The sequence below is a fragment of the Sorex araneus genome, chromosome 8 (assembly GCF_027595985.1).
Source record: "Sorex araneus isolate mSorAra2 chromosome 8, mSorAra2.pri, whole genome shotgun sequence".
Taxonomy (NCBI): domain Eukaryota; kingdom Metazoa; phylum Chordata; class Mammalia; order Eulipotyphla; family Soricidae; genus Sorex; species Sorex araneus.
Genome location: NC_073309.1, coordinates 35,361,487 through 35,388,587, shown reverse-complemented (window position 1 = coordinate 35,388,587; position 27,101 = coordinate 35,361,487). Strand labels below are relative to the sequence as shown.

Genomic DNA, 27,101 nt, shown 5'->3' with positions numbered 1-27,101 from the left:
ATACAAAGAAAATTACAAAACATTACCTCAAGGAATAAAAGATGTACAAGAAAATGGAAAGACAAGACCTGCTCCTGGTTTGGAAGGATTAAATCATCAAAATGGCAAAACTCCCCCAAAGCACCGTACGGATTCAATGCAGTACCTGTAAGGATACTTGGATACTTGTATCGTTTTTTAAAAGAAAAGAACATACCTGAAATACATATGGCACAATAACCACCACCCCCCAACACAGCCCAAAATAGCTAAAGCAGTCCTTGCAGAAAAGAAGATGGGTGGCATCTTTCCCCAATTTCAAACAGTATTACAAAGCAGAAGTAATTAAAACAGCAAGGTACTGGAATATAGACAGACCCTCAGATCAATGGAATAAACTTGAATATCCTGAGACACACCTGCAGGTATATAATCAGTTAATCTTCAATAAAGAAGCAAAAAATATGAAGTAGAGAAAAAAAAGCCTCTTCAACAAGTGATGGTTGTAAAACAGGTCAGCCCCAGGGATAAATAAATAAACTCAGACCTCTTTCTAATGCCATGCACAAAAACAAAATCAAAATGGATTAAGTATCTTGTTATTAGACCCAAATCCATTAGATTCACAGAGGAAAACATATGCAGAACTCTCCCATGACTTTGAAGCTAAAGGTATTTTCAAGGATGAAACACCATTGACCAAGCAGGTGAAAACAAAGATAAACAAATGGGACTACATAAACTAAGAAGCTTCTGCATTTCAAAGGAAATTAACAATAGAAAGACATCCCACAAATGGGAAAAATTATTTACCCAACATTCATCTGATAAGGGGTTAATCTAAAAGATAAATAAGACTCTGGTAGAACGTTGTTTTTTTTTTTTTAAAAAAAAGCACTCAAACACCTCAAAAAATGAGAAGAGATAAATAGAAACTTCCTCAAAGAAGAAACACAAGTGGCCAAAAGCCACATTTAAAAAATGCTCTATATCACTAGCCATCAGGAAAATGCAAAGCGAAATAACAATGAAATATCACTAACACCACGGAAACTGCCACTCATAAATTAGAACAACCAGTGTTGGAGCGGGTGCAAGGATAAAGGGACCCTCATCCACTGCTGATGGGAATGTCGACTGCTCCAGTCATTTGAAAGACAATATGGACATTCCTCTAAAAATTAGGAATTAAGTATCCATAAGATCCAGCAATTCCACTCCCCAAAATATACTCCAAGGGCCAAAAAAACACCATGCAAGAAAGTATTTGTACTCCTATGTTCACTGCAGCACCGTTCATAATAGCCAGAGCCTGGAAACAACCCAAGAGCTGAGAACAGAGGAGTGGATAAAGAAAGTATAGTACACAATGGAACACTATGCAGCTGTTAGGAAAAATGAAGTCATGAAATTTGCTTATATATGAGTATCATGATGAGTGAAATGAGCTAGAGGGAAAGGGATAAACACAGAATGATTGCACTCATTTGTGGAATGCTTTCTAAAAAGTATATGAATAATACCCCAAAACAGTAGAAACAGGGGCCAGGAAGACTGGTCCATGGTAGGAAGCTTGCCCAAAAGGGGGGAGGGGAGTGCAGTTAGGACAGATAAGGATCACTATGACAATGATAGTTGGAAATGATCACTCTGGACAAGAACTGAATGCTTGGGGGAGGGGGGCAGAGGGGGTGTAGAAGAGAAGTATCAGCCATAGAGACAGGAGGCGGCAATTCAATTCATTATTTTAAGTGTGCTAATCTGCTTGAATTTGTAAACTTTATTCATTTTTCCCTTACACCTCATTAAAATAACTCCTCCCCCCCTTTTTTTATTGAATCACCATGAGATACACAGTCACAAAGTTGTTCATGATTGGGTTTCAGTCATACAATGTTCCAACACCAGTCCCTCAACCAGTGATGTCCCCAGTTTTCTTCCTGCGGCACCCCACCCCCACAGCCTGCCTCTATGGCAGATTCTTTCTCCCTCCCCCTCCCTAGCATTCTCTTTCCTTTTAGGCATTGTGGTTTGTGATACAGGTACTGAAAGGTTATCAGATGTATTACTTTACCTCCTCTCAGCACTCAGTTCTTGTCCAGAGTGATCATATCCAACTCTCATTGTCCTACTGGTCCCTTCCCTGCTCTAACTGCACTCCCCCACCCCCACTTGTGGCAAGTTCTCAGTCCTCCTGGCAAAGAATAACTTATCTTAAGGTAAAAAAGATAATGAAAAAGAAGACCAAAAATTAACAGTAGGTAAAGGATGTCAACTAAGCTGTGCAAACTGGGTAAGTAAGTAACTGATGTTGCTTAACAGCAACAGCCAAAGCCTACCTACAAGGGAAAGCTACAGCAAGACAACACAGGCTGCCGAATCTGGGAAACTCTCATCTCCTAGAAAGGAACTGTCAGAATAAAAACAACGATCTGAAAGATCTGAATGAAAGCTTGAGTGGAATTATTAAGATGTAAGCCCCACCCTCATAAGGCACAGACAGGTAATTTCCCTATTCTTGACTAAATACAAGATTTTCAGCCCAGAATAATTTTTCAGGGATTTCAGTCATGGGTGAGAACTAAGAAACAGAAATATTTCTGTGAAAATAATACATATACAGAATGCTGAGACATCCAGCCTGATTTTGTAATTTTTTTCTTTTTGGGTCACACCTTGTCAGGTGCACAGGGGTTACTCCTGGCTCTGCATTCAGGAATCACCCCTGGCGGTGGTCAGGGGACCATATGGGATGCTGGGAATCGAACCCGGGTCGGTCGCATGCAAGGCAAATGCCCTACCCGCTGTACTATTGCTCCAGCCCCACTAAATTATAATTATTTTAAAATTCTGTAGGATGCTGATTAACATAAAAGCAACATTTTGTATATTCTACAAAAAAAAAAAAAATCGAACCCGGGTCGGCCACATGCAAGGCAAATGCCCTACCTGCTGTACTATTGCTCCAGCCCCACTAAAATATAATTATTTTAAAATTCTGTAGGATGCTGATTAACATAAAAGCAACATTTTGTATATTCTACAAAAAAAAAAAATAACATCCAAAAAATCCCACCACACTACATTAATTTCTTTACCCATGCACCTATACACGGTTTACTAACAGTCCTAACTCTCAAGTATGACTGGTGAATCAAGATTCACTAAAGATTAGCAGAAAACACTCACTATTAGTGTGGAGAAAGCAGATGAAGAGAGGAGAGAAAGGGAGAAGAAGGGAGAAGAGAAAAGAATGAAAAAACAAAGAGAAGAAAGAGAACAGAGAGAAAGAGAAGGTGAGGGAAGGAGAAAGAAATGGAGATGGGCGGAAAGGGTAGGGCCATCTCTGGCTTTGTTAAGGACAATGTACTCCCATGCAAGGCAAGCAAGCACCTTATCTCCCAAACTACCTCTCCATCTCCAAAGAAATACATGTTTGTCTGTTCAGGGTTTGGGGCTACACCTGGCAGTGTAACTTCAGGCTCTGCGCTCAGAGATCACTCCTGACGGTTTTCAGGGGACCATATGTAGTGCTGGTCTATGTGTCATCTGTGTCATCTGCATGCAAAAGGCAAGCACCATATCCACATACTATCACTCCGGCCCCAAGAAATAAATTTTTTTAGTTTTCCTAATTGTAAGATACGAATACCCACATTGAAAGGAATCAAACATCTCCTAATCAGAGGCCTGAACAATAAGTACAGTGGGTAGTGGGGGCACTTACCTTGCACATGACAGAACCAGGTTCGATCACCGGTATCACATATGGTCCCCTTAGCACCTCCAGGAGTGATACCTGAGCTCAGAGTCAAGAGAGACTACTGAGCACTATAGGGTGTGGCCCAAAAACAAATAAAATTTCTAACACCTCCAAATTAATGTCCCACTTTTGAACAAGTAAATGACTTTATTATCATGAAGATATGGCACTAATTTCTCAAACTTAGCTTCACCTATCCCTTTGCCTTTCTAGGTTTTTGTGGGTTATTTTTTAAAATTAATTTATTTTTTAATTAGTAAGTCACAGTGAGGGTACAGTTACAGATTCACACATTTTCGTGCTTGTTTTTCCCTGATGCAGTGTTCGGGAGCCCATCCCTCCACCAGTGTCCATTCTCCACCACCAATGAACCCAGTATCCCTCCCACCCCCTAATCCCACCCCCCTTACCCCACCCCAACTCTGTGGCAGGGTATTCCAGTTTGTTCTCTCTCTCTCCTTTTGGGTGTTGTGGTTTGCAGTAGGGGTATTGAGTGGCCATCATGTTAAGTCTCTAATCTACTTTCAACATGCATCTCCCTCCCCGCGCGGGATTTCCAATCACATTTTACTTGGTGTTCCCTTCTCTATCTGGGATGACTTTCCCCCAGTGTGTGAGGCCAGCTTCCAAGCCATGGAGCCAACCTCCTGGTATTATATACTACTATTCTTGTGTGTTAGTCTCCTACTGTTATTTTATATTCCACAGATGAGTGCAATCTTTCTATGTCTGTCCCTCTCTTTCTGGCTCATTTCGCTTAGCATGATACTTTCCATGTTGATCCACTTATATGCAAAGTTCATGACTTCATCTTTTCTAACAGCTGCGTAGTATTCCATTGTATAGATATACCAAAGTTTCTTTAACCAGTCATCTGTTCTTGGGCACTCGGGTTTTTTCCAGATTCTGGCTATTGTAAACAGTGCCGCGATGAATATATAAGTGCAGATGTCATTTCGACTATACTTGTTTGTTTCTCTGGGGTATATTCCCAGAAGTGGTATTGCTGGATCAAATGGAAGCTCAATTTCTAATTTTTTGAGAAGTGTCCATATTGTTTTCCAAAGGGGCTGGACCATTCGGCATTCTGTGGGGGGAGGGGGAGTTGTTTGTTTTGTTTTGTTTTGAGGGGGATGATTTGGGGACTTGGGCACACTCAGTGGCGTTCAGGTTACTCCCAGCTCAGTGCTTGAGGATCACCGTGGTGCTCATAGTACCACGTGGTGCCAGTAATCAAACATGGGCTTCAAGGCATGCTTACCAGCCCTTTGAGCTATGTTCCTAGTTAATCTTTTTCTTTTTGTATATATTCCAAACTGCAATTTTGATCTGTGGTTGTTTCTTTTGGGAGGGAGACATACCCAGTAGTGCAAAGGGGTTACTCCTGACTTAATACTCAGGTGTTACTCACTCCTGGTGGTGCTGAGGAATCATGTACAGTGCTAAGAGTCACTCCCACCCAGGCCTCCCAAAGGCAATGCAAGTACTGTCCCCACAAGTACTGTTACCCACTGAGCTATCACTCGAATCCCATATATTCTATACTTGTAAGCCCCTGTCACCTCAGAATCTTGAACCATTTATTACTGACTATATTCACTCACCACAAGCATCTCAGAAGTTTCTTATGATCAGCAAAACATTAAATCTTCAGTGGAAAGAGAGTATAAGTGGGTCCAGGTGTGGTCCAAAAAACAAAAAATCTTCCCTTAAAACAAATACAAATTATCTTTCTAAGTGTTTAGAAAACAGTGAATGGTCTATAGCAACTGAGGAAACATGGGGGGGGGGGAAACCAGAGTGTAGGGAGGACTATCACTGTCACTGTCATCCCGTTGCTCATCGATTTGCTCGAGCAGACACCAGTAACATTTCCATCGTGAGACTTGTTACTGGCATATAGATTGGCATATAGATTATGCCACGGAGAGCTTGCCAGGCTCTGCCATGCGGGTGAGATACTCTCGGTAGCTTGCCGGGCTCTCGAGAGGGGCGGAGGTATCGAACCCAGGTCGGCCGTGTGCAAGGCAAATGCCCTACCCTCTGCGCTATCGCTCCAGCCCAAATAGGGAGGACAAAGAAGAAAATAAATCAAAAGGGAAAGGAAGAAGATGAGAAAGGGAAGTAACAAGGGAACAGAAATTGGGGCCTTGGGTAAACTGGTAATATGGGCAGTAACATAACTATATATCCAAAGTACAGACTCAGCAACACTGATAACATGAGATCATGTTTTCATGATCTACCACCTACCTACCAACCCAACTTTAAAGTGAACCTGTCAAGGTGGCAGGCTGGTGGGGCAGGAGGGAACTTGGGAACACTGGTTGAGCGAAGTTGACACGGGTGGTAGGATTAATGCTAGAACATAATACACCTAAAACTCAACTAATCAAGAGTTTGTTAAATTATGGTTTCTCAATTTAAAAACAAAAAATTAAGTAAGGAAAAGCCAGAGTGGCTGGAAGCTTTACAGCATTTTAACATGTACTTTCCCTACATCTTCAATGCAAAAGTTTTGTTCTGGAGATCAGATACCAATTTCCTCACGTGAATCATAGGGACAAACTAGACCTTATTTGGAACACTCTACCAGAAAGGGTGTGGCTAGTTTTTTACAGTGAAAACTCTTTCACTGACATAAGATGTGGGTAAGAGGATGAAATGGTACCAAACCTTAAAGCTGCAGGGGGACAATAGTCCCATAGATAGTGGGGACAAAAGATTAGGGGTGGGAGGAGAAATATTACAGAGAGAAGACCTTCCATACTACTAACCATGGTTTGAATCCCCTAAGCACAGCAGATATGGCCCCCAAACAAAAACACATGAGTACTGACATTAGATATTGTCTGAAGAACAGAAAGGGGGAGAGGGAGCAAAATAAATGAGCCCACGGGATTTACTTATGGTAAACTCTCAAATGCAACAAAGATACACATTAAGGCAATCTCAAAAGAGAGAAAAAGAACATGGCAAAGAGAGCATCTGAACAATTATCATAACAGTGTCGTATTTGTCAAATAATAAGAACCTACAAATTCAAAAGGCTCTACTAACTTCAAGTAGAAAAAAACCCACAAGTCTACACATAACCAAACCCTGATAAAGACAGAATCTTGAAAGCAAAAAGTAACCTGCTATATATAGGGAACCTCAAACAAGAGCATGTATACTCTGTGACAATATAGTGTGTGTGTGGGGGGCGGGGGTAGGGATGAGGGGTTGGAACCATAGTACGACAGGTAGAACATTTGCCTTGCATGCAACCGATTCAGATTCGATCCCCAGTATCTCGGATACCTTCCTCAGGTCCCCCAGCACTGCCAGGAATGATTCCTGATTGCAGAGCCAAGAGTAACCCCTAGGCACTGCTGGGTATGGTCCAAAAACCAATGAAACAAACAAAAAGCCAATATAAAATGGAGTAACAAAAATATAGTGTCAGGTACCGATTCAAAATACATCACTATAAACTAGAACTATTATATACAATCTACATGGAAACCACAAAAAAATACTTGTAGATTATTAATAAAGGAAGTGAGAAGCTGGATCAAAATGTCTTACAGGAAGAAATGAACACGTGAACCAGAGTTATAGTTCCCCCAAGCACTACCAGGAATAATTCCCGAGCACAGAGCCAGGAGTAATCCCTGAGCATCCCCGGTTTGCCCTTCTCCCCGCCCCCCCCCCCCAAAAAAAGAAAAAGATAGAAAAAGTAATACCACGCAAATAGTATTGTCACTGTCGCTGTCATCCCGTTGCTCATCGAAGAACTGGAATGGCTATACTAATATACAAGAAGACTTTAACATATTGACACTACATCTACCACTGGTGGCTCACACAGATGTCCCATTAGACAACGTGTATCACCAATGGCTCCGACTTGACTATCAACTAAGCCAGATGGGTTACTGCTGCCAAAATTTCATACTAGACTCTATTCAATGCCATCCGATTGATGAAGCTGCAAGACGAAAGAAACACAAATTACACTATCCGCACCAGTGTCAAAGTGTCAGGAAAATGTACAAGGAGCCAAGGAGATAGAAGAATAGGGGTTAAGGCACACACTCTGTATGGAGTCTCTCTCTAACACCCTTGAGCATCACCAGGTGTCACTCTGGTACAGTCAGTGGCCCCTAGAACCACCAGGGCGTCCCTGACGTCCTCAACACTAGAGCGTCCAAGCAGTATAATGCATTCTTAGGCCCTGATCTGAATCACCAACATAGTGAGCGGAGATTCTCTGTAGTGGCCCCTGGGTCCCCAAGCACTCCTTGGGAGCCCCACCCCCACCCCACCAAGAAAAACTAAGATTAAAAAACAAAGGATATGTCTACTGACAAAATGTTCAATCTACTGAGAAGATATAACAGTTATAAACATATATACCCAACAGAACTCAAATAAATGAAACAAAAATCAACAGAATTTAAAAGCAAAACAATCCTCAAATGAAAATTGGAAGAACAATGCCTCATTTTGGCACATAAGGACACACTCAGGCTTATAAACTAACCGGAAAGAACAGCAATAAAGAAACAGAGGACCAGAACAACACGATAGACGAATGGCACCTAACAGATACACACAGTACACTAAATCCAACAGGGACAAAATACACATTATTTTAAGAAAAACATGTAATGTTCTCCAATAAAAATCATTTGACAAGTCACAAAACAAAGTTTTTAAATTTTAAAAGAGGTTAAAATCATGCCAAAATTTTTTTCTTCAATCACAGTGGAATGGAATTAAAAATCAGTAACAGAAGAAAACTTGGGAAATTTACAAATATTATATGGAAATTCAGCAAAACACTCAACAACTGTGGAAAAAAATCTAGGGCAATAGATGTAGCTTAGCAGGAGGATACAAACACTGGGTTCATTCCTGGCAGTGAAAAGATATCTTAAAATAAAGAAGAAAGAACTCTAAAAAGTAAGATTAGGGACTATCTGGGTATAGTAAAATAAAAGTACAGTATACCAAAACTTAGGTAATGTAATTAAAGTATTGATTAGAAATTTATACTTATAAATTCCTACATTTAAAATATCTCAACTCAAACAATTCAATGTTTTAAGAAAATAAAGATACAAATAAATGAGAGAAACCAAAATAATCTGAAAAAGTGAATCAAAGTTGGAGGTCTATGGGGCAGAAAGACAGTACTGGGGGGGGGGGTTGGGTGCTTGTCTGGCATGTGACTAACCCAAATTTGATTCCCAGCACCCAATATGGTCCCTCCAAGCCTCTCCAGGGATAATTCCTAAGCACAGAGTCAAGACTCAGCCCTGGGTGTGACCCAAAAAAAACAAAGAAGAAGTTACTCAAAGCTGAAGGGCCTAACATTTTCTGCTTTTAAAACTTACTATAAAAAAACTGTAAGTGGGGGCCAGAGTGATAGCACAGTGGGTAGGGCATTTGCCTTGCACTCGGCCAACCCGGGTTAGATTCTCAGCATCCCATATGGTCCCCCAAGCACCACCAGGAGTAATTCCTGAGTGCAAAGCCAGGAGTGACCCCTGAGCATCGCCGGGTGTGACCCCAAAAGCCAATAAATAAATAAATAAATAAATAAATAAATAAATACTGTTAACTGTATCAAAATTTTGTAGTAGTGGCATAAGGTAAGACATACACAGAACATAACAGTGAGTTCAGAAATAAACTTTACCCATATATCTGCCAATGATTTTGTATAAGGTTTTCACTCTTTTTTGGTTTACAGGTCTCATGCAGTGGAAATTAAAGGCTACTATGCCTAGCACAGTGCTTGGGGGAATATACTGTGCCAGGAATTGAAATCAGGCCTCCTGAATATAAAGCATTTCACTCCAGCCCATTGAGCTATCTCTCCAGCCTTCTAATGATATCCAACAATACCAAAACCATTTCATGGGGTAAGGACCGTATTTACAATAAAGACTTACAAGGGTTTAATGGCTCCAAGGTGAGATACAACAATCTTCACACACTTTCCCCAAAGGAAATTTTTCTGGATCAATTTTAACAGATTATTCATAACAAGCAATACAAAATATTTAGGGACAGACTTTGGGGGTGGTGGGAATATTCTAAATAATGGCAGTGGGAAGGTGTAATGGTTGTGGAACTGGTGTTGTAATATCGAATGTAATAAACTACTGTAAACTAATTTATAAAAATAAAGTGAAAATTGAGGGGCTGGAACAATAGTACAGCGGGTAGGGCATTTGCCTTGCATGCGGCCGACCCGGGTTCGATTCTCAGCATCCCATATGGTCCCCTGAGCACTGCCAGGAGTGATTCCTGAGTTTAGAGCCAGGAGTCAGCCCTAAGCATTGTCGGGTGTGACCCAACCCCCCCAAAAAAAAATAAAGTGGAAATTGAAAGAAATACAATTAAGACTGGGGCTGGATCGATAGTACAGCAGGTAGGACACTTGCCCTGCATGTGGCCAACCTGGGTTCAATTCCCAGCATCCCATATGGTCCCCCCGCCCCCCCCCCCAGCACCAACCCCTGTGCATCGCCAGGTGTGACCCAAAAAGCAAAAAAAAAAAAAAAAAAGCAAGACTACTGGCAAAACTGAATAACCACATGCAAAAGAATGAAACTGGATCCTTGCACCATATGCCACATACAAAAATAACTCAAAATGGATGGTCTTAAGTGAAAAGCTAAAACAGAAATTCTAAAATAAAACACAGGGGAAAGCCTCATAACATCGGATTTGCTGGTGATTTCCTAGATATGACACTAAAACAACAAAGTGAACTAAACCACTGAAATTTAAAATAAAGGTGCAGAGAGATGTACAGCAGGTACAAGGCTGACAGGGGTTGGTCCCTAGCACCACATATCATCCCCAAAGCCAGGACAAGAGTGAGCCCTGAGCGTAGAGCCAAGAGTAAGCCTTGAGAAGACGAAGCGATAGTACAATAGGTAGCGAGGCGTGCACACAACTGACATGGTTGGGTATCTGCCACCCCATATGGTCTGCTCAAGCCTCCCGATCCCTTCAGTAAGCACTGAAGGATGGAGGGGAGGAAGGGGAGAGAAAATCATCCTTGGTGATAAAACAATATGGCGCAACTAATAATTTAAGGTTAACAGTATGGTTTTTCCATAAGAGTGTCACTGGTCAGAGGAATAGTACAGAGTTACAGTAAGGCCTTGCACACAGCTAACTGGTAGGTATCACTGGATTTAATCCCTGGTACCACTGGGTATGAATCAAAACAAAAATTAATAGAAATATTAAAAAAAAACAAAGCTGTAGAATACAAAGCCAAACATTCAAAATAAGGTGCATTTCTACATACCAGAAATGAAAAGTTTAAGAAGAAACCAACACCACCACTACTGACAAAAAAAAGAATTATACAATCCAGTAATACCACTTCTGACTATATATCTGAAAGACTCAAAGCAGGGAACTGAAGATTTGCAGACCCATATTTATAGCAGCATTATCCACAACAACTAAAGGGTAGAAACAACCCATAATTTTTTGTGTGTATATATATATATGTATATGTGTGTATTTATAATGTTGAATATTACTGGGGCTTTAAAAGAAAGGAAACTCTTACACATGCCAGGGAAAATCCTGAAAATCTTATGTTCAGAGAAATGAGTCTGCTACAAGACAAATATTGTATGATTATACTTTATCAGGCATGTAAATGTTAAAGTCACAGAGAGAAAAGATAGAATACTGCTTACTGGGGAGTTCTATTTACAATAGTTTAACTTTGGGAAGATGAAAAGTTCTGAGATCAGCGGGAGTTGTGATTAAACCACATGAAACTACATGCAAAACTGTTTAACGTTATAATGGTACACTTTATTTTTTGTCTGTTTTGTCACAATAAATGGAAAGGAGAAAAGAGAAGGAAAGAAAGAGATAGGAGGAAGAGGAAGAGGAGAAAGAGAAGTTGAAGAAGGTGATTAATTAAGCTAGCAGTTTCAAAAAAGGTTTGGTATCACATTGGGTTGGCAGAGAAGTCATTCTTTAGACTGGCATTATCAAAGTTAAAAACACACATGTCTGGGACCAGAAATAGTACAGACAGCAGGTAGTGCACACAGCCAGTCCAGGTTCAATCCCTGAGACTGCATATGGTTCCCCATCCCCCATCCCCTAACCCAGTCCAGGAGTGATCCCTGAGCAGTCAGCAGTAAGCCCTGAGCAAAGCTGTGTGTGGCCCGAGAAACCAAACAAAAACCCACGAATTTCTTCATACCAACAATTTTTCTCATTTATCTAACATATAAAGACACATAAGTACAAAATGATAAAAACAATGATTATTCAATGTACCATTAGTAGCAAACAACTGAAAATCCTATTGTATAAGAGTAAAAATTGGTTAAATAAATTATAGTGGCCCCAAAACTTAAAAATACCCTTTATGGAGATGGAAACGGACCCTCTGCGCCTAAAGACTTTGATTCCTGAGACCTAACACATACGGGCATCCAGCACAGCTTCTTATAGCAATGCACTGGGACTGTGAACTGGGCTACAACTCCGTGCTGCCTGGGGGTGGATCTTTCCTCCCCACCCTGTCTCTCTGCACAGAAAATGGCAGCAGCAGCATCATCCACATGGCAGGAGCCATCTTCTAAGACTCCTAACCCAGAGGTATACGATTTTTACACTTGGGGCTCCTAGGGAATCATGGGAAGTGGGTGTAACCGGCACGCCCTCGGCCCAGATAAATTCGGAGCTGCTGAGAGTGAACCGGACCCTCTGCGCCTAAAGACTTTGATTCCAGAGACCTAACACATTCGGGCATCCAGCGCAGCTTCTTACAGCAATGCACTGGGACTGTGAACTGGGCTATACAATTTCTGGCAGAATTTTCCCTGGACTTTATACAGAAATCCAAAACCGCGTGGACACGGCAGCCGTGTCCGCGTGACTTAACATCTATAATTGTCAGCAAGGTGAAACGGTTCCTTTTTAACAGGTCTGACTTGGGTGGGGGGGGAACTCCAAATAATAACAGTGAGTTTTTGTTGAAATATTGAAGGTTATTAAAGTAGCAGCCATTTCTCTGGACTGTGAACTAAGCAACAGCCCCACGCCAGCCGAGGAGAGGAAATATCCCTCTTTCCCGGTTGTTTCCCATTTTCAGGGAGAAACGAGGCGTGGCGTCCACCATACTATGAGGTGCGGGAAGGGGGATGAGGGGGGGAAAAAAAAAGGAAAAGGAAAAAGGAAAAAAAAAAAGTTATGTACTTGGAGCAGTGGGGCTACATATCTCTTCATTCTCAGCAATGGAAAACTAATCATCAAATGCTTCCTTGGTAGTAGGGCTGTCTTGGGAGGAAACTCCAACAACAATGGTGAGTTTTGTGTTAAAATATGGAACATAATCAAGGTAAAGAGAAAATGAAGTGAAATTCATCAGTTATACAGTTGGGGGTGGGAGGTATACTGGGGTTTTTGGTGGTGGAATATGGGCACTGGTGAAGGGATGGGTGTTTGAATATTGTATAACGGAAACATAAACCTGAGAACTTTGTAACTTTCCACATGGTGATTCAATAAAAATTTAAAAAAAAATACCCTTTACACCAGAAACTTTGGTACATCTATACAATGAAATACTATGCAGCTGTTAGGAAAGATGAAGTCATGAACTTTGCATATAAGTGGATCAACATGGAAAGTATCATGCTAAGTGAAATGAGTCAGAAAGAGAGGGAAGACATAGAAAGATTGCACTCATCTGTGGAATATGAAAAAACAGAGTAGGAGACTAACACCCAAGAATAGTAGCATATAATACAAGGAGGTTGGCTCCATGGCTTGGAAGCTGGCCTCACATGCTGGGGGGAAAGGCAGCCCAGATAGAGAAGGAAACACCAAGTAAAATGTGGTTGGAGATCCCACGCGGGAAGGGAGATGCGTGCAGAAAGTAGACTAGAGACTGAACATGATGGCCACTCAGTACCCCTATCGCAAACCACAATATCCAAAAGGAGAGAGAGAACAAAATGGAATACCCGGCCACAGAGGCGGTGGATGGGGAGGAGGGGGGAAACGACAAGATTGGAGGGTGGGAGGGATACTGGGTTCCTTGGTGGTGGAGAATGGACACTGGTGGAGGGATGGGTTCTCGAACATTGAGGGAAACACAAGCACGAAGATGGGTAAATTTGTAACTGTACCCTCACGGTGACTCACTAATTAAAAAAAATTTTTTAAATATCCTTTACACCAAAGTTTGATTCCTAGCACCACACATTCTCCCAAGCACCTCTAGGAGCATCTTGCCAAGCACACTGCCACACCCCCCACACAAGTCAAGTGTGAACCACCCTAACTCCAAAATACACGAATTCCAAAGTCTAAATAACTGACACTACTGAATGCTGGAAGGGAGCAAAGATACCGGAACTCATACTTTGTTGAGGCACTGGACATGTAATCCACGAACCAATGGAACAGAAAATCTAGAGACAGATCCTTAGATACATGGTCAGTTACTCTTTGATAAAAAAGCAAACCCCACAAAGTGGAGCAAGGAAAGCCTCTTCAACAAGTGGTTATATAAACACAGAACTAATTTAAAAAAAAAAAAGTGATGCTGGGAAAATTGGTCAGCCACATGCAAAAAAATGCAATCAAACCTCTTTCTAATGCCATGGACAAAAGTCAAATCAAAATGGGAAGACCTCAATATCATACCTGAATCCATAAAGGAAAATACAGGCAGAACTCTCCATACCATTTGGTGCACTGGTAGAACTTCACAGAAAAAATAAAAAGGCACCAAACCCATCAAAAAATGAAAAGAGATTAATAGAAATTTCCTCAAAGAAGAAACACAAATGGCCAAAAGGGACATAAAAAATGCTCTATATGACTAGCCATTGGGGACATGCAAATCAATATAACAATGAATATCACCTCATACCACAGAAACTGCCACTCATAAAAAAAGAACAAGTGTTGGCATGAATGCAGGGATAAAGGGACCTTCATTCACTGCTAATGGGAATGTCGACTGGTCCATACTGGAAGAAAATAAGGACATTCCCCAAAAATTAGAAATTAAGTATCCATATGATCTAGCGATTCTAATCCTGGAAATATACCCCCAGGGCCCAAAAACACAATGCAAAAAAGACATTTGCACTCCAGTATTCATTGCAGCACTATTCCCAATTGATAAAATTGGGAAACAATTCAAGTACCCAAGAATAGATGACTGGATAAAGAAGCTATGCAACATATAGAAAATGGAATACTACTCAGCCATAAGGAGAGATGAAGTCATGCAGTTTGCTGATAAATAAATAGATCTGTGAAGTATCATGCTGAGTGAAACATTTCTAGTTAGAGGGTGACGGACAGGCACAGAATGGTCTCATTCATATGTGGAAAATAAATGTAATAGGGATATAACCAATGTCAAAGGCAATGGAAGAGAAGATTAGAACTGCTCCTTGGTAGGAAAAGTGCCATGGTGGCAAGTGAGGGAAAAAGGTAGGATAGGTCAGGGAAGGGACCGCTACAACAACGATAGAGGGAAGTGATCACTCAGACCTAATATATTATCAGCAACAGGATTATAAACCTCAATGACTGAAGTGTGTACGGGGCAGGGGGTAGAAAAAAGAAAACAGTGCCCGCTACAGAGGCAGGCAAGAGGGGGACATTGGTGGAAGGAAATAGACACTGGCAAAGGGGTTGGTGTTGGAATACTGTACACCTGAAACTCAATCGTGAATAATTTTGTAAGTCTGTAATTCATAGTGATTCAAAAACCAAGAATTTTTATAAGGTCTACCTCAAAAGATTATACGGTCTGTGACATTTGAGAAAAGGCATGTTTAACAGGACAAAGACTATTGTCAGTGCTGTCAGTTGTTGAGAAGTGGGGTATCTCAAGAGCAAAAAGAAAGATAAGGGAGTTTTTGATATTTGATGTGATCTGTATCCTATCTGTAGTGTAACTGTGGCATTGGTTTTAAGGAAAAAAAACTTATGATTTATAGAACATTATACCAAATAAGGGCTGGAGCAATAGCACAGCAGGTAGGGCGTTTGCCTTGCACACGGCCTACCCAGGTTCGATTCCTCTGTCCCTCCTGGAGAGCCCGGCAAGCTACCGAGAGTATCTCGCCCTCACAGCAGAGCCTGGCAAGTGGCGTATTTGGTATGTCAAAAACAGTAACAACAAGTCTCACAATGGAGACGTTACAGTGCCCGCTCGACCCAATCGATGAGCAACGAATGACAGTGATACAGTGATACAGTGATACCAAATAAAAATTCAACCTTTTTTTTTTTAAAGTAGGGCTGCTAGAAGCCACATCCAGTGATAACCAGAGGTTAACTCCTGACAGTGTTTGGAAGACCATACGTAGTGCTGGGGACCGAAACAGGGTTGGCCACATGGAAGGCAAACTCCTGAATCCCATACTCTCTCTCTGACCCTTTGATGTCTGTTTTGCTTCATTTAAACTTAAAAAACTTGGTCAGGGTTGGTGAGATACTGTAAAAGGTATGACACTTGCTTGTATGTAACTGGCCTGGGTTCAATCCCCAAACCACATATGGTCCCCGAGCCCCACCAGGAGTAATCCTTGAATGCAGAGCCAGAAGTAAAAACCTGAGCACAGCCAGGTGTGGCAGAGAGAAAAGGGGAGGGGAGGGGGAAGGAAGAAAGGGAGGGAGAGATGCCATATTCATATCAATGGTGAAAATGAAGAGAAGGGATGGCACTGAGAATGCCTTTCTGCCTTTCTTCCACTGAGAAATCATCTTCCTCAAAGCCATTTCCTGATTCCTTTTGCTACAACTGTATTAAATTTCTTTCTTTCTTTTTTTTTTTTTTACTATTTTAAAACATGCAATAACTTTCCTCTATCTTCCCTGTCAACAGTGCCTAACTTGTTATACCACTTCCACCCTCAGATAACATATTTGGAAGGCAGGAGCAATAATACAACAGGTAGGGCATTTGCCTTGCATGCAGCCAACTCGGGTTGAATCCCCAGCTCTATATACGGTCTCAAGTCCCAACAGGAGTGATACCTGAGCACTGCTGAGTGTGGTCCACATCAGCACCACCCAAATAAAAATAAATAAAATATTTGGGCCTGAGGCACCTGCCTTGCAAGCAGTGAGTTGAAATCTCCAATGTCCCACATATGCCCAGTACAATCCTGGCAGCTCTTCTGTTTGAAGTGGCAGTTCTGCTGTCTACAGTAACTGGCACCATGAACAATTTCCAGCTGCAAATCAGTCAGATATATATAAGCACCACAAAAAAAAGGGGGGTGCAACAACCAGCAAGCATCACAATTAAAACCATATGCCATGACCAAGAAGTGTGACCCCCATAAGTATATGTGCAAACACCACAACTGAAAAAGTGGCAGCAAGCCAGATACTCTCAGCAGGTAGGGTATCTGCTTTGTACGCAGCTTTAGTCCCTGGTATCCAATATGGTCCCCTGAGCACTGTCATGAATAAAAATTCTTGAGTGCAGAGCCAGGAGTAAGCCCGGAGTATTGCCGGGTGTGGCCCAAAAACAAACCACAAGAAAGTACGAACCAGTGAGCACTGCAACTGTGAACACCACACCAGATGTGTATGCAACCTCCACCTTTGCTAAAACAGTCAACAAAGGAAAAGGGAAGAAAATATTTTTAAAGAAAACTATAGCATCAGATTTTCAAAGTGAGTACAATGTTTCTCTTCAATTATTATAAATTACTACAAAATCATGTGAATAAAATCCTTAGAACGTACCTATCATAGCAGGTTCCCAACATAACGTTGTGTGTGTACCCTGCAAATAAAATACTGATTCCCAAGTCAATGTTTGGTCACTACCCAAAATCATTTTTTGTTTCTGCATTGAGGACATACCCCACTCTGCTTAGGGATCACTCCCTGGCATTGCTCAAGGGACCATATGGGGCACCAAGGATCAAACCTGGTTGGCTCCATGCAAGGCAAGTGCTCTGTCTACTATACTTTACCTCCGGGTATCAAAACCACATTTAACACTGAGAAGTAATATGCTATAATACTATTTCTCTATCCTTCATAAGTGGTCATTCACTGCACTGTTGCACTGTTGTAGCACTGTTGTCCCGTTGTTCTTTGATTTGCTCGAGTAGGCACCAGCCAGTAACGTCTCCACTGTGAGACTTGTTGTTACTGTTTTTGGCATATCAAATACGCCACAAGTAGCTTGCCAGGCTCTGCTGTGTGGTCAGGATACTCTTGGTAGCTTGCTGGGCTCTCCGAGAGGGACTGAGGAATCAAACCCAGGTCGGCCGCGTGCAAGGCCAATGCCCTACCCGCTGTACTATAAATGAAAAATGTCACTGATTAAAGTCTTCTAAGTAGCAACATTGCTTAAGTTAAAAAAATAAAATCAATTTAGAAAACTCTCATTTCTAAATAACCTCATTTATACACAAAGATCCTCAAACTTTATTTTCAAGTGTGCATTTAAACTGGCAGGTTTGAAAAGCAAGTATGGTAATACTACACTATCAACTTAAGTATTCAACTAAATAAAAATTTGTCAGACATTAAATACACCTAATATCAAAATAACTAAGTTAGAATTCAAGCTAGCCCATCTCATTACAAATTTTATATAGCACTGTAACACTGTCGTCCTGCTGTTCATCAATTTGCTCAAGCAGCATCAGTAACGTCTCCATTGTGAGACCTGTTGTTACTGTTTTTGGCATATCAAGTACGCCACGGGAAGCTTGCCAGGCTCTGCCAAGCAGGCAAATACTCTCAGTAGCTTGCTGGGCTCCCTGAGAGGGATGGAGGAATCAAACCCAGGCCAGCCACGTGCAAGGCAAATGCCCTACCCACTGTGCCATCACTCCAGTCCAAATTCTATGTATGTGGATATGTATATATTTACCATAGGTAAGCTAAAAATAAATTAATGAACTAAAAACAGTAAGGAAGACTTCAAACCACTTAACAGTACTACGGTGCCTTGGTAGGACTCCAGACCTGAACTCCTTGTCTATAAAACAAAAACTATGACCTTCCAAACCAAACAATATGCTTAAAAACTGTCCATATTTTGCCAAGTAGTTATTTTCTTAGTTCGATTAATTAGGAGTAAATTTACTCCACGTATTAAAAAATTAAAATGAAAGCTTATAAAGGCATCTGAAATAAATCAATTTGTAAAATATAAAATGATACCAAGTCAGCTCTTCTAAATTTTTAAACCGTTCTATTCTCCAGCTTATACTACCTATAATTATATAGAATAACAAATTGTGATGGTATTTTTAATACACCATGGAAGGTACTTTAACAAAAAGTTCATCAGTTTAATAATTTGTGAACTGGTATACATTCAGCAAAGAAACACCATTTATAATAATCATACATACGTTCTTTCCGATGCTCGACTAAGCCCACAGCTTGCTTTGCTGAGCATTTTGCAAACCAATTGTCTCCCAGTAAAACAGTGACTTCATTGGTATGAATAAGCTTTCCTGGCATGAAGGCAAATGGGCCAAATGGTACCTATTAATTTTTTAAAAGAATGAAAAGGCAAAATTAAAATCCAACACATTGAAAATTACATTTTATGGAACAACATTAAAAACTTTTGAGGTTTTTATTTATATACTAAGAAAACTACAGTGTCAATCTCACAGAAAATTACTATTAAAACTCCACAGAAAATCTACACAAATAATTTGGGTTAATAAAGCAACATTAAATAGGAAAAGAAGGGGATAGAGAAATAGCAAAGTAGGTAGGGCGTTTGCCTTGCACATGGCCAACCCAAATTCCATCCCCAGCATTCCATACAGTCCGTCCCTAGAGCACTGCCAGAGCCTGAGCCAGAGCCAGGAGTAAGCTCTTAGCACAGCCAGGTATGACCCTCCCCTCAAAAACAAAAAACATAAAAAGATGTCAATACCACATTTATAAGAAGCTTTTGAGAAACTAGAATTGTTTCTGAATGTATGTTCTGTTCCTTCACAAAACAAATAAAAGCAAACTAATCACAATATGTCAAAAGAACATAGGTACATCGTTATTCATTGTTGCTCTCAATACAGTAGCTAAGATATGGAATCAACCTAGGTGTCCAACAACAGATGAGTGGATTATGAAGATGTGGTAATATACACAGTGGAATACTACGTATCTGCAAGAACAATGAAATCATGCAATTTGCTGCAACCTGGTTGGAGCTGGAAGATATCACATTGAGTGAAGTACACCAGAAGAAGAAAGACAAACACAGGATGATCTCATTTATCTGTAGTATATAGAGTAACTGAATAAAGAAAATATAATGTAGCTAAAACAGGACGCCCAAATCACCACTGATCCGGGAACTTGGGGAGAAAGACCAAAAAACAAAGAAATTACGGTGGGAAGGACAGGAAAGGGAATGGGAAATGAGGGTTACAGCTTCAGTTACACTGCTAATGTAGGAGAGTGGTATAGTTCTACATCCAAGGCACAGACTCAACCACACTGGAGACATGAGACATGAACTGCAACCACCAAACTTCGTAATGTGCCTGTCAGGGTGGAAGGCTCTGGTGGGGGATGGATGACGAAGTATGGGAACACTGGTGGAGGGGAAACTGAAGCTGGTGGTGGGATTGGTGTTGAAATATTCTAGCCTAAAAACTACCAATAACTTTATAAATCAGGGTTCTTTAATTAAGATTTTTAATAAGATATTAATAAAAAATACTAGACTTTAAAATTTTTAAAATCACTTCAAATAACTTTTTTGCAAAGCAAAAATTAATAGCTTTACGAGGCACAAAATTTACAAAATATCTCCCTCAAGTATGATAGAGAATAACACATTTATAAGATTTTCTGGCTTAAGAGTAATTAAAAGTGTGTATGAAAAATAATATTCATTAATGAAAGAATCTAATGCAGAGCTGACAGATTGCTATGTCCATAAAAAGATTATTCAAAAATTAGCATTATCTTTTTATATAAAAATCAATATTCTAAGGCTTTAATTCTGAAAAAAAAAGCATTATGGACTAATTTCTGGTTCTGACAAACAGAAAAGAACTGAGTCTCATATTACTATAATAGTTTTTTAACATAAAAATTTGCATACTGGGGCTGGAGCGATAGCACAAAGGCCTTGCACGAGGCCAACCCAGATTCGATTCCCAGCATCTCATATTGTCCCCTGAGCACCGCCAGCGGTAATTCCTGGGTGCAGAGCCAGGAGTGACCCCTGTGCATCGCCGGGTGTGACCCAAAAAGAAAAAAAAATTTGCAGAATAAATATGTCAAATTGTGTACTAACATTTATGAGCCATGTTACCATAATGTGATAATTTACTATGAATTACATAAAAAAATAGATATTCACTTTTGCAATTAGCATATTATGAAATAAAACTAAGTTTACTTATTATGGTATAGCCCATCTTGTGCAAATCTATATATATATATATATATATAAGGAAAAACCTTTATACTTATCATAATTAATGTAGCTAGAAGAAATAAACTGTGTTAGGGAACTGGAGAGATAAAGTGCTTGACCTGTACACAACTGACCCAGGTTCAGTGCCCAACATCACATATGGTCCCCCAAGCACAACCGGAAGTGACTCCTGAGTACAAAGCCGAAACTCCTGAGCATTGCCAGCAGTGGCACAAAAACAGAACAAGAACAGAAAGATACTGCTTTAAAATAATAACACACTAAACATACCATGATATCATAAGACAATTTATCAGGTAAGGTACTGAGTCTTTCCTGCAGAGCATTATAATCACTATCCACCTTCTTCCTGTTGACAGAAAAAAAACTGAATGAATAAATAGCAATTTATAGAATAATCAGAATACAAATCAAAAAACTAATTTTATCATTTGAAAGATTAATGGTATAATTTTAAATCCAGTTTTTACAAAGTTTGGCAGTGACATTATTCCATAATACATTCAAAGAATTAAGACTCAGACTCTGACTTTTAAAACTCACTCGCATAGTATTATTTTTCAAGGCAGAAGATCATCTTAGATTTTTTTAAAATTCTGGATATTAAGGAGGAGAGTAAAGAAATGCCTAAAGTGTAAGGGGAACGGTAATGCAAGATAAAACATTAAAACTTAAGTAAATAAACATTAGGTATATAGAATAGCACTGTTGTCCCGTTGTTCATCGATTTGTTGGAGTGGGCACCAGTAACATCTCCACTGTGAGACTTGTTGCTACTGTTTTTGGCACATCGAATACGCCACAAGTAGCTTGCCAAGCTCTAGCGTGACGGAAGGATACTCTCGGTAGCTTGCCAGACTCTCCGAGACGGGCGGAGGAATAAACCTGAGTCGGCCACGTGCAAGGCAAACACCCTAACCACTGTACTATCGCTCCAGTCCTACTATATAGAGTAGAAAATATAAACATGAAATTGCTAAAAAAAATTCAGTCCCCAAAAAAACTAAAAAATGTGGAGTCATCAATCCTTCACTAATATGATTTTAAGGTAAAAGAGGATCAAACAAGATCTAGAAAAATCATGTAGAGGTAACAAAGAAACATTTCAATTTTGCCTTAGAATCTGTTTCATGTTTTAGTAAAAGGGAGCTCCTGTATATTGAAAAATACAAGATATTCTATAGGAGGTGGGATGGTCATGTTTTCATACTGCCAACCCTACTTAGTCCTTGCATCATCTGATAATTAATAGCCCTGTGCTTGTTCAACCTTCTTTAAAGATTGGATCTCTTCTACAGGCTGAAGGCAAAACTAGTGCACTGAAATTGTTTTGTTTTGTTTTATTTTGGACAAGGGCGGGGAAAGACTGGGAGAGGCACCACACCTGGCAGTACTCAGGGAGTATTCCTAGCATGCTCAGGGGACCATATGAGGTGGCAGGGATCAAACCTAGGACAGCAGCATGGAAACACCCAACCCACTGTACTATCTCTCCAGCCTAAGCACAGTGAATATTTAAAAAGGACAACGGTAATGTCAATTATTTTTAGTAACAAAACTTTAAAATCACCACAATTCAACAAGTAACTTAAAAGGGCCTGTACAAATTGTAAAATTAAAATTAGAATGAATAAATTGTAAGACAGAGGGGCAGAGCAACAGAACAGTGGGTAGGAAGCTTGCCTTGCATGCTGCCAACCCAAGTTCAATCTCCAACATCCCATATGGTCCCCTGAGCCCATCAGGAGTGATTCCTGAGTGCAGAGCCATGAGAAACCCCTGAGCACCGCCAAGTATAACACCCCCCCCCCAATTAAATAAATAAATAAAGTTGTTAAAAAAATTTTAACACTGGTACTCATTTTCCACAATAATGAAAGGACTGATTCATAAACTACACGGTATTGGTTTCAGTTTACTACTTACTTCACCTAAATAGTAACATAATCAATAAAAAATATATAATCTTTATAATATCATGATATTATTATTCATCCTAAAAATATTCGGAGCTAGAACAATAGCACAGCGGGTAGGGCATTTGCCTTGCACGCATCAGACCCAGGTTTGATTCCCACCATCCCATATAGTCCCCTGAGCACTGCCAGGAGGAACTCCTGAGTGCATAAGCCAGGAGTAACCACTGTGCAATGCCGGTGTGACCCAAAAAGTAAAGAAAAACAATTCTTGTGGTAAATGTCATTTGTCAACATTTTCCTCTTACCACAAAAGAAAGCAGGAGATAAAAAAGCCCCAAGCGAATTCTTAATACCATGGAAGAGAGCAATGAATTCATCCTCTTCTTCTGAACTATATACTTCAAGCAATCTTCTTAATTTTCAAGTATTCACACTTTTTTTAATAAACTTTCCCCAAACTGCTATTTTTTAAAAATGTCTTTTCATTATAAACCTTATTTAAAAAATTCAGAAATAATTCTTATTGGGGATGGGGGAGGTTTGGCAGTGCTCAGGGACCATTCCATGCTCTGTGCTCAGGAATGATCCATGGGGGCGCGCTTGAGGACCACATGTGGCTCCCTGTATGGTAATGTTTATAAAAAGTTACTCTAGAAGCCAGAGCAATCGTAGAATGGGCAGGGCACTTGTCTTGTACATGGCTGACCCAGGTTCAATTCCCAGCATCCCATATGGCCCCCCAAGCACTACCAGGAGTGATAAATGAGTGCAAGCCAGGAAGAACTCCTGAGTGGCACAAGGAGTAGCCCAAAACACAAAACACACAGTTACTCCAGGTTTACAGAAAAAATATCACTGTCACTGTCATCCCGTTGCTCAATGATTTGTTCAAGCGGGCACCAGTAACGTCTCTCATTGAGAGACTTATTGTTACTGTTTTTGGCATATCCAATACGCACGGGTAGCTTGCCAGGCTCTGCCACGAGGGCTCGATACTCTCGGTAGCTTGCCAGGCTCTCCGAGAGGGGTGGAGGAATCAAACTCAGGTCAGCCGCGTGAAAGGCGAACACCCAACCGCTGTGCTATCACTCCAGCCCCAGAGAAAAATTATGCTGGAAAAATATAGACAAAATTTTGTAAGCTACTCCTACCTAGAAGTAACAACAACACATGGTTCTGAAGTCAGAACAGAGGGTTAATCACAGTTCTATCAGCTATTTTCACAAACTAACCCTAGTCTTAATATAATCAATGTCAGAGCTACTATGCTACATACCTCATAGGTTCAAAAGTATCAAATATTAAGTGACCTACCTACTCTTGAGTATTCGTAATTCTTTTCCCATAAAGTATAAAAAAAAAATTCTAAAAACTTCAAAGAAAAGCTATTACCCAATTAATAAGTTATCTATGCTAAATTTAACTTGATATAAATATTGTGTTACTGGAAGGCAGTACAGTAATTGAGACAGATTGTAAACAGGAATCAGTGTGAGAAAAAAAATCATATACTGTATATATAGTATGTAAATGGTATACTGATATGAAAGACTAATTTTGTACAATACCTGCATGTAGTAATCATTGTGCACTATATATGCAGAATATCAACAATTTTCATATAGGTATGAATATTATACAAATGCTCATGGACATCATGCTCATCTCTGATGTCTAAATGTTTTACAATAGTTCAGCTGGTATTAGACTTGACATTCAGTATCTTATTTTGGAAAATATACCTAAAAAAATAACAAACAAAGGGACTCTAACAAATATCTATTTTCTTTATGAAAATAACAGTATATTCCTACTTCTTTCCAGAATACAATATGGACATGCTGGAAAACAGTTTAAGATTAGAGGCGCTATTTCTAAATTTTGAGTTGTTATCTAAAAATAAAAAAAGAATTTGAACTGCAGTCCATGGAGAAGTTCCATTTGAAAAGAGGCCAGCAGGAGTCAAGAAATGTCTCTAGGAACTCTCTCTCTTAAAAGTCCCCCCAGCACTAGTGGAAGTAATAAGCATTTAGTCAGAATTACCTCCAAACAATCTAACAACTGAAACTTAAATAATCCTACTAAACATCACAAAGACTATATAGCAGAAATCTAGAAAAACTATCTAATGAAAGTATTAATGAGTATAAATATTTATCTGCACAATTTGAAGCAGATTCTTTTTCTATTTTACACTATGGTCATATAAAATATGGAGTTTTTTAAAAAACTGGAAAATGTACAATGCTGAAGGGATGGGTGTGGAACACTGTACGACTGAAACCCAATTATGAACAACTCTGTAACTATGCTTCATGGTGATTCAATAAATTAAAAAAAAAAAGTTATGAGAAAGTCAGAAAAATTAAAATTAAAATTAAAAAATTTAAAAGGTAACTGCTTAAAATGAATGTTTTTCAAATAGAAAATAAAACCCAAATATAATTAAGATAAACATCAAGTCTTCTAATATATGGACTTTTTAAATTTAGTTTCACCACATCTGGTCCTTATATATTTGGCTCAGCCTTTTTAATTATTTTTACAAAAATTCTCCAATGAGAGAGACAGAGACAGAGAGAAGTCAAAGAGGCAGACTTGGGGGTCTGGGGGGGCAGTAGGGAACTGGGGGCACTGGTGATGGGAAATGTACACTGGTCAAGGGTCAGGTGTTGGAACACTATATGACTGAGACCCAATCATGAACAACTTTGTAACTGTGTATCTCACAGTGATTCAATTAAAATATAAATATTTTTAATTCCCCAGTAAATATTTTATTTTAGATCTCCTCGTGCTATGCTCTTTATTTAAAAGAGAGGGCTATAGCACCAATATAATACATAACAAACTTTCACAATAATCTTTTGAATCTTGCTACACATGTCTTCTAAGGATCATTTTTTTTGTTTTAAAAAGAGCAAGTGCAAGATAGTACAAAGGTAAGGCACTTGTCATGCAATATATGGTGCCAGGGATTGAACCCAGTTATATATTGTTTTCATATATTGTCTCCTGAGTACCACCATGAGGAACAATCTCTGAGCATAGAGCCTTGAGTGCAGCAGGATGTAGCCTCATAACAAAAATAAACTGGAAACAAGGAATAGCAAAAAAAAAAAAAAAACATAACAAAACTACAAACTAACCTTCACCTTAAAGATGAAGATCAGGGCCAGAGAGAGTACCATGTATAGGGAGAGCCTTTGCCTTGCACACAGCAGATCCAGATCCTATCCCCAGAATCTCATAGGGTCCCCCAACCCTCCAGGAATGATTTGTTGAGTGCAGAGTCAGGAGTAATCCCGGAGCACTGCCAGGTATGGCCCAAAACAACAAAGATGAAGATCAAATCCTACTGCATGAAAATACCTTATTTGTATAAAATTGTAGAAAGTGCTGACACAGGTCTGGAATTGGAACAACTGTTACCATCAGCTTTAAATAATTTTTAAATTGTAAAACAGATGAGAATAAGCTAAATTATGTATACGTGCTAGTATTTATAGGTTATGTACACTTACTTTGAAATACAACAGAAAAAATGAGTAAGGTTCACCCAAACAGTCCTTTCAACTATTTTTTTAATTTTTATTAAGAATATTAAAAAGGAGAAAGAATTATTTTCAAACATTTTATTCAAAGAAAAAGAAAAAGGAAAGTCCAGAGAGTATAACAGGTAGGGTATCTGTCTTGCATGCAGCCACCAGGGTCAATTCTTGGTACCACATGTGATCCCCTGAGCACCACCAGGAGTGATCTCTGAGCACAGAGAAGTAAACTGAGCAATGCCAGGCATGTGTGACCCAAACACTGAAACAAACAAAAGAAGAAGAGAGAAAGAGAGAGTGGGGGTGGGAAGGGAGGCAGGGAGGGAGGCAGGCAGGAAGGAAAGAAGGAAGGAAGGAAGGAAGGAAGGAAGGAAGGAAGGAAGGAAGGAAGGAAGGAAGGAAGGAAGGAAGGAAGGAAGGAAGGAAGG

At 39.8% G+C, this 27,101-nt stretch overlaps 1 protein-coding gene across 1 annotated transcript in view; it reads right to left on the bottom strand.

The window, feature by feature from the left end:
- The window catches only part of URI1 (URI1 prefoldin like chaperone), a 79,011-nt gene that overhangs the window by 22,597 nt on the left and 29,313 nt on the right, over positions 1-27,101 (bottom strand). Inside the window, exons 3-4 of the mRNA XM_055145515.1 lie at positions 21,474-21,552; positions 19,147-19,282 (exon numbers count right to left, since the gene is read on the bottom strand). Of these exons, the coding sequence (XP_055001490.1) occupies positions 19,147-19,282; positions 21,474-21,552 (215 nt within the window). The remainder of the gene's footprint in view (positions 1-19,146; positions 19,283-21,473; positions 21,553-27,101) is intronic.